Source organism: Poecile atricapillus, chromosome 1 (assembly GCF_030490865.1).
Source record: "Poecile atricapillus isolate bPoeAtr1 chromosome 1, bPoeAtr1.hap1, whole genome shotgun sequence".
Taxonomy (NCBI): domain Eukaryota; kingdom Metazoa; phylum Chordata; class Aves; order Passeriformes; family Paridae; genus Poecile; species Poecile atricapillus.
The window spans coordinates 48,018,194-48,029,953 of NC_081249.1; the positions used below are offsets into that span (position 1 = coordinate 48,018,194).

The 11,760-nt window shown below is 33.9% G+C and overlaps 1 protein-coding gene across 3 annotated transcripts in view; it reads left to right on the forward strand.

The window, feature by feature from the left end:
- RBM26 (RNA binding motif protein 26) overlaps positions 1 to 10,275 on the forward strand; it is a 50,553-nt gene extending 40,278 nt beyond the window's left edge. For all 3 annotated transcript variants that reach the window (XM_058836157.1, XM_058836174.1, XM_058836164.1), the window contains 4 exons: positions 1,187 to 1,396; positions 3,117 to 3,203; positions 6,037 to 6,150; positions 9,445 to 10,275. In XM_058836157.1, the coding sequence (XP_058692140.1) occupies positions 1,187 to 1,396; positions 3,117 to 3,203; positions 6,037 to 6,150; positions 9,445 to 9,534 (501 nt within the window). In that variant the 3' untranslated portion in view covers positions 9,535 to 10,275. The remainder of the gene's footprint in view (positions 1 to 1,186; positions 1,397 to 3,116; positions 3,204 to 6,036; positions 6,151 to 9,444) is intronic.
- The last annotated feature ends 1,485 nt before the right edge of the window (positions 10,276 to 11,760 follow it).

Here is an 11,760-nt window from a genome sequence, read left to right on the forward strand (position 1 = left end):
TTGTTTGTTTGATTCTTCAGTATTCTTAAAAATTCTCTTAAAAATTTTTATTCACACATTGTGTATGTGACTTTGACTCCCACAATATTTTATTTGTTGTTTCTTTGACTCATAACCTGTTTTTCTGTTCCAGGTGACCCTGACTTTACTGAAAGAAAATCCAACTAGTTTGCAGCTTGTTTGTTGAGTCAGCATGCCCCAAATTACTCATTTAAACATTTTAAAATGTTTAAAAAAACCCCAAAAAAGAACAAAATGAAAAATACCCAAATACGACAGGATTCTGTTTATAAAAACCTAAAAAACAAGCTAGATACTATTGTAAAATTATCTGAATAATTTAATGAATAAAGCTGTAAGAAAATGATCTTGTGGCTAATATCACTGACATGCATTAAAGTAGTGCCATCACTGTTTGAGTTTGTAACCACTGTAGGATATATTAAAAGTGTGGTGATTTAATTTAGCATTTGATTCCTATGGCAGATCTATTAGGGTTCAAAAATACGTTTTTTTCTTGCTATAAACATTGAAATGAGATACCTGAAAGTGGTCTTTCAAAACTTAAGGTAAATGGCAATCACTGTCATTGGCCTTTCGATTATTCTTGAAGAGCATATGCCAGTTCTTTAGAAGGGATACCCAGGTGCTGTGGAAATATATATTTTTGAGTACCTAGACCCAAGTGTTCAGTGAGTATTTTGTCCTTGGAGGTGCCTCTTAGAAACCTTTGTTTCACATCTCACAGTTCTGTGCCCAAAAGCTCTTAAGGTGCAGTAATTCTGGTCAGAATAAAAGTCTTGTCTAAACTTCAGAAACAAACGGATAAAATAAAGAGACTAATTAAGTAGTAAAACACTGTATCAAGAAATTTTGGTAATGAAATTTGAGTTGTACAGCAGTTGCTGTGAGGAGTTTATCTTCACAGATAAGGGTGCTTTTGATACCTGGTTCCTGTTTCCTCTTTCCATCCTATTATTATCTGGTAATGATTAACCTTTAGTTAATTAGCTTTTGAATGCTATTTAAATGTTCACCTTCTGTTATTTTAATACCTGCAAGCTGCTCTTTCTGGGGATTTCTTGAGGATGTGTTTTTAGGAAACATAAGAATATGTTTGTAAATTCTGTCTAAATATGTAGATTGTGAATTTTAATCTACTAATATGTATGTGTAAACATCTTAGGCTGCCAAGCGAGGGATTCTCTCCTCAGTTCGTGGTAGAGGGGTTCATGCGAGAGGCCGGGGTGCATCGCGTAGCAGAGGCAGAGGAATACGGGGCCGGGGCAGAGGCAGAGGAGTTCCTGTGCACGCGGTGGTGGATCATCGGCCCAGGGCACTGGAAATCTCTGCGTTTACCGAAAGCGACAGGGAAGATCTCCTGCCTCATTTTGCGGTATATCAAATTGCACTTTTTTTTTTTTTCCACCTTTGCATAACATCCTTGCATTGAATGACTTGTTTTCTCCTGATTCAGTTCATCTGGAAATATTATGTAGGAATGAATCTTTAGCATGATATGCAGAGGATGCTTTAGGAAAAGGTAAAACAGGAAAAATACACTGTTGCTTCAACTAGTTATAGCTGTAATCACATGGTGTTTAGAAGGCTTTTCTTTTATTCTTACAAAGAAAAACAGCTTGTAATATTTATTTGCTTAGGATATATGTAAAGTTTTTACAATTTTTTAGGTACAGAAAGATAAAATAACTGAAGGGATGGTGAGAACCAAGATAGATTTATTGTCAAACTTTCAGTACCTGAAGTCTGTTTGTCTTTGTTGAAGTATCTTAACAAGTGTGTAATGAAAATTTTCTTCAAACATTTTCAGTGCTTTTGCCCAACTTTCTGAATTTAAGTCAGAGTGAAAATTGTTCAATTATTTGTAGATCTTGAAAAGGCATCCAAGTATTTGTCTAATCATGTACTTAAGCTTAAGAAGTCAGATATTTTTCTACTTTTTTTTTCTATTTTCAGTCTAAAACATGATAAACTGGCACGCATACTTTTTAGCAGATTTTTCTTTGTAAATATAATAGTTAAAAATCAACTTAAATTTATAAAAACACCCTCCATTTTAAAAAAGACTATAGTAAAAGCAAATTTGTTTATTTCGTGGAATGAATGCTAAGTATATCATGTGAATCTCTATCTGTTCCACCTTCCCCTTTGTTTGTGTGGGTTTTTTTCCCCTAACATTTAATTGCAGTGGTCCTCTCTGAATAGAGAAGTCCAGGAACCAGTTAGTCCACTAATTTCTACTTCAGTCAGTGTACTTAATATTTCCTGTCAGGCAGTCATGCAAGCTTTTTTTAAAAAAAAAAAAAAAAAAAAAAAATCAAGCACGACTGGTCTGGCTTTTTAAACGAAACTTAGTATCTTTAACAAGCCAAAATGTTAATCAAAAAGAAACTTAGTAACATGAACAAATACAATTCCATTCACTGTGTTAGTTGGACAAGGCTGAGAAAAAAATAAATTTTTAATTTTGCAGATTGCAAGCTTGCTGCTTTAAACTTGCTCCAAATTCCATTGGAAATTCTTTGAGCTGTTATTTCTGTTCCTGTGATATGATACCACAACCCTGTGCACATCAGCATTGCAGTCCTCTTGCACAGATGTGGTTTTTTCTTGGTCTTTGCAGCTTACAGTGATGGCAGCAGCAGCAAAGATAGCAGTACCATCATGGTCATTACAGGAATAGATAGGTCATGTTATTAAGATGCTGAAATACAGTTGAGTTTTCAAACTTTTTCTATAGCTCCTGACTCCAAGAAATTTCTGTGAAAATGTTTCATAATAAGTTAATGGAATCATTTCAAGACCTTTCTAATCAGAACAGAAATACTGAAGCAGAGCAGCACATTTCTGTCATGGTTTTACTTCATACCTATAGGAATTGGAAAATCCAGAGACAAGAGCACTTTGGTGTTTTAGCAATGCAAGTACAAGTAACTGTATTCTTGGCTAGGACAAGTACTCTGGCATTAAGACTGTGAAATACACACTGTTCTAATTTTCTGCTTTTTTATTGAGGGCATTTGATTTAGGACTTTATTTTTAGAGGTGGGAGAACTGTTTTACTAAACTTTTTTTGTTTGTTTGTTTATCAAAAGCAATACGGTGAAATTGAAGATTGCCAGATAGATGACTCTTCTCTCCATGCGGTGATTACTTTTAAAACAAGAGCAGAAGCTGAAGCTGTGAGTATAATCTTTCTTGAAAATACACTGTAGCATTCAAATACTTTGTTTGTTACCCTTCTGTATTTGATTAAATGTAATACTAATAGCTATTTTAAAACTGCTGACACAAAAGTTTAAATTAAACAAAAAAGAACTGTCAGAACTGTATAGTACTGAAATACTTAGGAAATTACAGCAAACCGAAGTGCAGGATGTAAGAGGGATATTAAGAGAAAGACTTAGGAATTGATATTTAGATGTCTTGGTTTATCTTCATTTAATTGCCAGGTTTTTTTACCTGATTTGGTAACCTCATAGTCTACCTGGAATTTCACTGACATCCTGCAGAATCAGGACTATATTTGGTTTGGGATCAGTTTGGTTTACCTTTGTCTGAAAGCCTGTGGTAATGTAAATGAGATTTGATCTGATGCTTTTTTCCCTTTTTTTTTAGCATGTTTTTAGAGATTTATGAAATTACAGAAGCATAGAATTGCAGACGTAACTTCTAGAAACTAAAATCCAGAGTTGACTTACGTTATAATTCAGTATCATTACATATGGTTCGTTAGAACTTAGTACATTTGTATCAGCAGGACTCCTGCCTTACTTGGTCCATGGTATAGGCGTACAATATATTACGACATCTTGAACAAATTAATGAATATGGTTGTTCTGCAAATGATATTTTTTTTTTTTTTAAATCCTTGTGTCACTGTTGGGATGGAATATTCTTTAAAATAGTAGGGACTACAGAAAGAATGGGTTCATATTTGCAGTATGGTTGTATGGAAAGATTTCATTTTAAGTTTCTATTTTGCACAAATTTTACCTTGTGGAGTTTACCTGAGCACAGTTTTCATAACTGGCCAGACTGTTCTCTTTTTCATCTTGAGATACCACTAAGGTGATTTGACAGAAATAACTGTTATTTACAATGCAAATTAACTGCTGGAGACAATAGTTTTGAACACTTAGGGTATCATTTATAGTTAGATATTTTGATATCCATGTGCCAAAGATATTTTACAAAAATACAGAATTCTGTTTTGTTTGTGAAACTCTTAGCTATAGTAATGATGAGCACTAACTGTATGGAGATAGTATTTATTCCATAGAAAAGGAGGTACAATTAATGGTGTATACTGACTGATAGGGGAAAAACAGTATTGTACACCTGTGCTGAAGGAACATACTTCAACAGTGAACAAAAATCCTGTTTGATGATGAAAGCTTCTGTAATTAGTATATACATAAATGAATTGAAATAAAGTTGGGATTTTAGTTTTGATGCTTCCTGGTATTGGGTACTTCCTTTTGCAGTTTCATGTTCTTCGGCATTGTTGTTTGCACATGAAATACTCTTAAGTGTGGAGAGAAAGTTCTGCTTCCCTGAAAAGAAAAATAGGTTGCCTAGAACAATAAATAACCTGTTTTTGTGGACTATCCAAATAATAACTCTTTACTTCTATATAGAAGTAAAGTATATAAATAAAAGTCTTTACTTCTACCAAACGGAGTATGATTCACTGCAAGGGTCTGGATCAGGATTAATTATCAATGTTTGAGATGTCCATGTTCTTGTAAGCATTGAAACGTTTGTCACTTTTGTGTTTGATTAAACTTGGTGTCTAATTTCAGCTTCATTTTTAAGGGAAGATTTTATTAAAACTGGGTTCAATCAAATCTAGGAAAATTTGTATTTTCTTTAAGATATTCTTACATATTAAATATATTTCCATTGGAATGTCTGTGTTTACAACTAAAGCTTTAAAGCTGGCAGTTTGAGAAGTTGTAGAAGGTAATCATTAAAAAACCTCTGCTGAGGAAAGTTGTGAAGTAAATGCAGCTAATATTTTACCTTCTAAAATGAAAATAGGCCTAGGCTTTATGATCATATATGTTCTAGCCTAGAAGGAAGAGGAAGGTTCCCTATTGTAAAATGTTGCATTTTTATGTAGTAGTAATTTCTTCCAAAGAGTACAAGTTATTTCTGGACCTAAATGTCACATCTAAGTACTTTTAAAAATTCTAGTTGTGTGACATTGTGATGAGACCATGGACAAAAAGCTCCTGAGCTGCATTTTAATAAGCATAGACTCTTTTAAATTTATCATAAATTTATATGTACAGATTTAAAATTTATACCTGGGGACTTTAATATCACACAATTCATGTTCAGATGTCATTGAACATGTAATTGTTTCTACATTTCACATTATGCTGTACTTTCAGATTGTACTATAAATCTTTTGTGACCATGACGGTTATTTCGGAATGTTGCTAACGCTGATTTATGCTCATTCATGTTACTTTAATTTGAACATACTATTTCCAAAGCAGCCACTTAATGCAACTGGTACTTAGAAAGACATGAATATCCCATAAGTTAAAAATTTTTACATTTCAATTACAACAGCTTTACAGGAAGTGGAACGTTTTCCAGTAGATTAAATTGTAATCACAAAGGGACTTTTTTGCAGTTGTTTGGTTGTTGGGTTTTTAAAAATATGTTAAATAATTTGTGCCATGTCTTACTTCTTCCAGTAAGTTATGAATTAACAGTTTTGTGTCTGTCTTTGAAAGGTGAGGAACCCTGCAAAATAATACTAAAAAACAGGAAGGTATTGGTTCAGTGTGTTACCCACATTACCAAATGATTCATAGCTTTCCAAGCTTATTTTCTCCTAAATGTATTTTCATCATTTTCCTCAAAGGATGTATGAATTCCATGTGCAGTGAATGAAGTTGTTTCATTTAACCTAGTAACAGCACTTCAGTATGAACATATTACAACTTAGACTTTGTTTTGTAAAGTCACATGTAACTAAGATAGTTAAACTTGTTTTAGGCTGCAATTCATGGGTCTCGTTTCAAAGGACAAGAGCTAAAGTTGGCATGGAACAAGCCTGTTGCTAGTATGTCAGCTGTTGAAACAGAGGAGGCTGAACCTGATGAAGAAGAAGTAAGCTTGCTTTTTCTTTATTTTTTATTTTAATTTTTTTTTTTTAAGATTAAGTAATACCACTTTTTAAAAAAGAAAATTTATCTGTGGATTCATACTTGTATTTTTTAATCTAACTCATATTTTGATATCAGAAAGTAGATTTCTGTATCTTTCTTGGGGTTTAGGGTGTTGAAAGTCTATATACTTTGTTTTTCCTTGCAGAAATGTTTAATTTCTTACATAGCAAAAAACTTTCGGGGATATATCTAGAAAATGGAAGGCACAGGTTTGAACTTGCATAAGAGAGATTGAGGATTTTTTCCAAGACATGGGTTTGTGCTATCTGCTTTTGGCACTAATTTCTTAGAGGATCATATTTCAGACTCTAATTTTCCTTTATAGATAATGTCATGGAGGATACAGGTGAAGGAATAATTCAGAGCATTTTCTGACTTCATTCAGATATATAAAGTACTCTTGCTGAGTGTTAGTCTTCATCATGATACATGAAAGATTCTAAAGCCCTGTGCAAAGAATCCTAATTAGTTAATGTAGAAGTAGTAGGACAATATGTATTGATGCAGTCTAACTCATTACACTCAAATACCTATGTTTGTGAATTCAGAAAAGTCACCTGGGGATAAAGTCAAACAATCTTTTTCCAGACTTATATACTGTCAGATAACTGTATCCACATATATGGCATAGAAAAGTTAAAGTGCAAGTGTACCTGGACTTACTTGATGACAATATTTTGTCTGTATCTTTTTTGTGTGGCATTTTGGTGGATCTACCACCGAAGCAGCTTCACAAGTTTGCCTTGATACAACCAAATTTGGTTAGTTTTCTGTTATTTGGTGGTGTTCACTTTCTGTTTTTTTTCCTGAAGAAAGCCACTTTGTCTGTTGGCTCCCTGTCTCCAAAAATGCTAATTTGTTTTTATGTGCCAGTTGAAGATAGGTACCTCTCATGTTAGACATTTGTGCATTCCAGTTTACTGAGTGCAACTTTCCCCATGTACACAAACCTTCAGTGTTGTCATGAGGTGTGAGTGAACAAGAAACTATATTGTGGAATCTTTGGAGCATTTTAGGTTTTTTGTCACATCTCCTTCAGGGATGTGTTGCCTGGGAAGATCAACAGCAGTATGTTGATGCAAAGAATCTGCATTATTGAGAGGTCTCCCTGAGTAACCACTTCACTTGAGACTTTTTGTGTAATGAAGGAGGGGCATGCAGGGATATGAAAACATTTCAGCAGAGTAAAGGAAGGAAAGTACAGATTCATTGGTAGGTGAACTACAGAGACATATGCCTTTTAACTGCCTTAGCTAATTATTCCTGTGGAGAATACTTAGGAATTGAACTTGGATCCAAACCTTAGCTGTTCATTGGTTTTGTCTGCTTGCTACTTACTTAATTTGTTTTATAGCAGCTATTGTAAACACATGAAAAAAGTTTTCTTCATTATTCCATAGCTATACGTGCCATGTTAGTTCAGCTGAGTACTGTGCTAGAGAAAGTAGCAGTGTTAAGACTTGAATAAGACTGAGTACTTTGTCTCAAAAAATGGAGAAATAAAAAGAGCTATATAATTCAGCTGAGTGAGATTCTTAATAATGAAACAAAGTTCCCAGTCCCAACTTCGTCAAATAAGAGGAAAGTCTTTTGCGCTTAAGCACTGTAGAAAATCCCTGGTGAGTAGCCAGCTAATTATAAAAAGCATCTGGTCTTCATAGATGCCTTATGTTCTACACCTGGTTGCCTAACAGAAGAGTTGACTCTGCTGAGTCAACGACTGATCCCTAGCAAGAGTATAAAATGTGTAAGTAGAGATAAGCTTTTAATCATCAGGGATTTGCAGTTCAGGGACCTCTGAGTCAGAAATGTGGTGTCTTTGTAGTTGAATGGCGTTGACATGTGTTTATGGTATTAATTTATTTGGTTTCTTTGGAATCTGAATAACATATGTAATGTCCTGTAACAGGGAACGCTACTGTTTAACTATGTCTGAATAAGTAACCCTGAATAAGTATTGTTCTATTGGATCTGCCACCTAAATGTTCTCTCTTCACTTTCTTTAAGATGCATAATATATAGAGACACTGTCATACTTCTCTCAGTTATTTTCTCTCCCTATAGTTGTTCCCCTGTATGGAAGCCTGGCTTTTTGATCATCTCTACTACCACTCAGTTTTGTGCTCTGTAGAGTTCTGCCCTGTGCACTGCCCAGGACTCCTCCTCTTTGACTGTTGCACTGCTGTATTTTATCTCACTGAACATCAGGGAATACCAGGAAAGGATCTAAGTCCTCAGAAAGCTTCTGTTTTTTAGTTAGGATCAGGCATACATTGACAGATGGGTCAGGTGTCAACAGAGCTTATTTTGAAACCATTCCTTCCATATGCAAGAGTAATGAAGATACTTTCTCCCTCTTGTAAAAGAGCCTTCTGGAAAGAGAGAAGACTTAGTTCTAGGCTTTCTTCAGCCTAGAGCCTCTTCTCTCTCAAAAGACTTCATAATTTTGCAAACCTTCACACCTCTTGCTGAATTTGGAAATACTGTTGCAAAAAACCTACAATTCCTTAGACACAAAGAATTAGCAAGAAAGAACACATTTGCTAACAGCTGCGCAGTTTTGATAGGGAAAGAATTCCTTGTGTTTTAGTCCTTTCTTTAGCTGTGGCAGAATTTGCTTAGTGTTAGTTGTGATCGTCGAAACATTTCCAAGATAGGATAGGTTATATAGACTGTTTATAGACATCTGTGTCTATATGTAGATAGAAATTAAAGCCACTTATAGTCAAAGGCTTTTAATTCTATCAGGCTACTATGTTGTTATGGAACAGAATTAAAAATATCCTGTTTGTCTGAATTTCTCTAAATACCTGTCTCCCTGCCTCAGTTGTTTAAATTTTTATGTTGCTTTCAATCTTGATTAAGCGGTCAAAATCAAAAAAACCCAGATTCAACCTTTTTGATAGTGTTAATTTTCAGTATAGCATATTAAGTTTCATGGGAACATAGCAGTTTGGACATGAATGATACTCTGAAGAATTAGAAGAGATATTTAAGGATGAGGTGCATGTGTCATGGTCATCTTGAATTCTGTTGAAAAGAAAAAAGTTTAATTTGCCATTTAGTAATATATATATATAAGACATACACATCCAGTGTACTTTCTTGAAAGCATTAATGTTTACATATTCACAATTAAGTTTTATTCTTTATTATAGTGCAAGTGCCATTTGTATTTTGCCTTTTGATTTTTAACATTTTCTGATAGAACTGTAATCATATTTTTCTCTTAAAGTTTCAGGAAGAATCTTTGGTGGATGACTCACTGCTTCAAGATGATGATGAAGAGGAAGAGGAGAATGAATCTCGTTCATGGAGAAGATGATTCAACTGATCAACGACAATGCTAGAACTGCACCTGTGTTGCATTAGTATTACCTAATGTACTTCTGCATCTTTGTATTAAAAGGGGTTTTGTGATGAAGTTGGATTCAGATATAGATTAAAAAGCAGCTGGTCGGTTATACATTTTGAGAGATTGATGTTTGAGTTACATTTCAGTAAATGATTGCTAAAGACATCATACTAGGAACATATGCAATGTTTTTATTACATAGTTCTACAGAAAGTTACAGAATTCTTTGGGTTCTTTGTAATTTACTGAATTGGTCAAACACAAATGACCAAAAGTTGTTATAACATAGATAATTTTTGTTCTATTCCAGATACGGAATGAAAATTTGCATTTAAAATCTTTGTGAATGTTTTCAGAAATGAATAGATAACAGTACTAAACCGAAGTCTCTAAAGTTATGTATTCATAATATTGCATAGTAGTATGCTTAGGCTTTACTATGTACTAGCCTTTTGTTGGATTTGTGTACGTATTTTACCTATGGGTTTTAATGATAAAGTGTATGACTGCTTTGCATATAAGTCCTTATGACTTTAAGATGTTAAAAAAATAAAGAAATGGAATGGTCTTAAAAAAAAAAAGAAAAAGAAAAAAAAAGCAATAACCAAAAAAGCTAAGGCAATGGTCCTTCATGATGAAAAAAAAAAAAAAAGAAAAAAAAAAGAAAAAAAAAAAAGAGACAAGACCATTCCAAATGGCAACCCCCACCCCCATGTTCACAAAAGGAGCTTGAATCACTATCACTTACACTTAAACAATACTGAGTATATAAAACCAATCTCAATCGTGTTTTATCTACATTAACATATGGTGTACTCTGCATAAAAACTTCTGGATGTTCTGAATTTTAAGTAATGCAAGTCAAATCTTAAACAGAATAATACTCCAACAGTAAGGAATTTTTTTATATCTCTGCACTGTGCAACTCTAGAAGAAAATTTGATACCACAAAAATAACATGCAGCACTGAAATATAATTTAGAAAAATATGTGAGGAGAATCTGGATGCTTGGTATTATTCTAAAAACTTGAGTACACAACTAATGCATTTTTTTAATATTCCTGTGTTTTTATGATTACATTTTTTCATTTTAAAAGTAACACTTCGAAAATCCTAAGTTTACACTATAGCACATATTCGCCATTCAAAAATACAGAAACTGTTAGTGTACTCCACAGAAAATCTTCATTGGCTCTTTCTAGCAGGTCTTTCTGGTATGTGAGGTCTGAAGTTGCTTTTTAGGAAGGGGAACTGCCTACCCCTTTGCAATAAAGGACCTCTCAGAGAGACTTGTTTTTGTTTCCATTTAGTGGCATTTTGCTGGACTGGTTTCAAAAGGAAACCTATTTGTTAAATAGTAAAGTCTCGGGTTTTATTTTTGTTATGAAGGGAGTGGGTGGGGTGTTGCTTTGATTTAGCATTTTCTTTCCCCCCCTGTTAATCCATTAATGAGTGCATCATAAAACCACTGTTTTATTTATCAAGTAGATGGATATGAGCCTGTACCGACATTCACTTAAGTGTTGGATTCAGTGATCCTTGTGGATCCCTTCCAACTTGGAATATTCTTGGATTTTTGTGATAGTGCTTCAGTTAATAGTGTGTTTTCTGTAGTCCATGTTTTTGTCTTTTTCTGGAAAGAGGGAGAACTGGTATTAGTCATGTCCCTGTCCTTTTTTTTCAATTCCAAAGTAGGAATGGAAGAAAGTAGAAGTAGTAGCATTTTAGAGAGAAGGGCCCCAGCTGTAGAATTTTTGTTCGTGCTTTCCAATTATTTGAATGGATTTTAAGAACTGGATCCTGGTTTGGGTTTTTTTTTGTTGTGCTTTTGATTTGGGTTTGTTTTCCCCTCTGTCCTGATGTGTATGCATATCTTGTTGCAAAAAACATGCACTTAAATTTTTGTACAGTCCTAGTTTCACATTGAAATGTCACAATTGACTGCCATGCTTGTTACACTAGTTCTAAATTTTGCCATAAGGAATTGTATTTGGGAAATTGATTTCCTTTTACACTGAATTTCGGGCAAAATAAAATATTTTAAGAACCTTTCTATCCAGTGCTCTGAATGAGCTGTTCTAATTCACTGAATGAAGAACAAGCTTTCCTACTTCCTTAATTAATTTAGTACATTTGAAGGGTGCCAAATTGACAGTTCATAAGGTGGAGATTTTCTGTGTTGTCTTACAGAACAG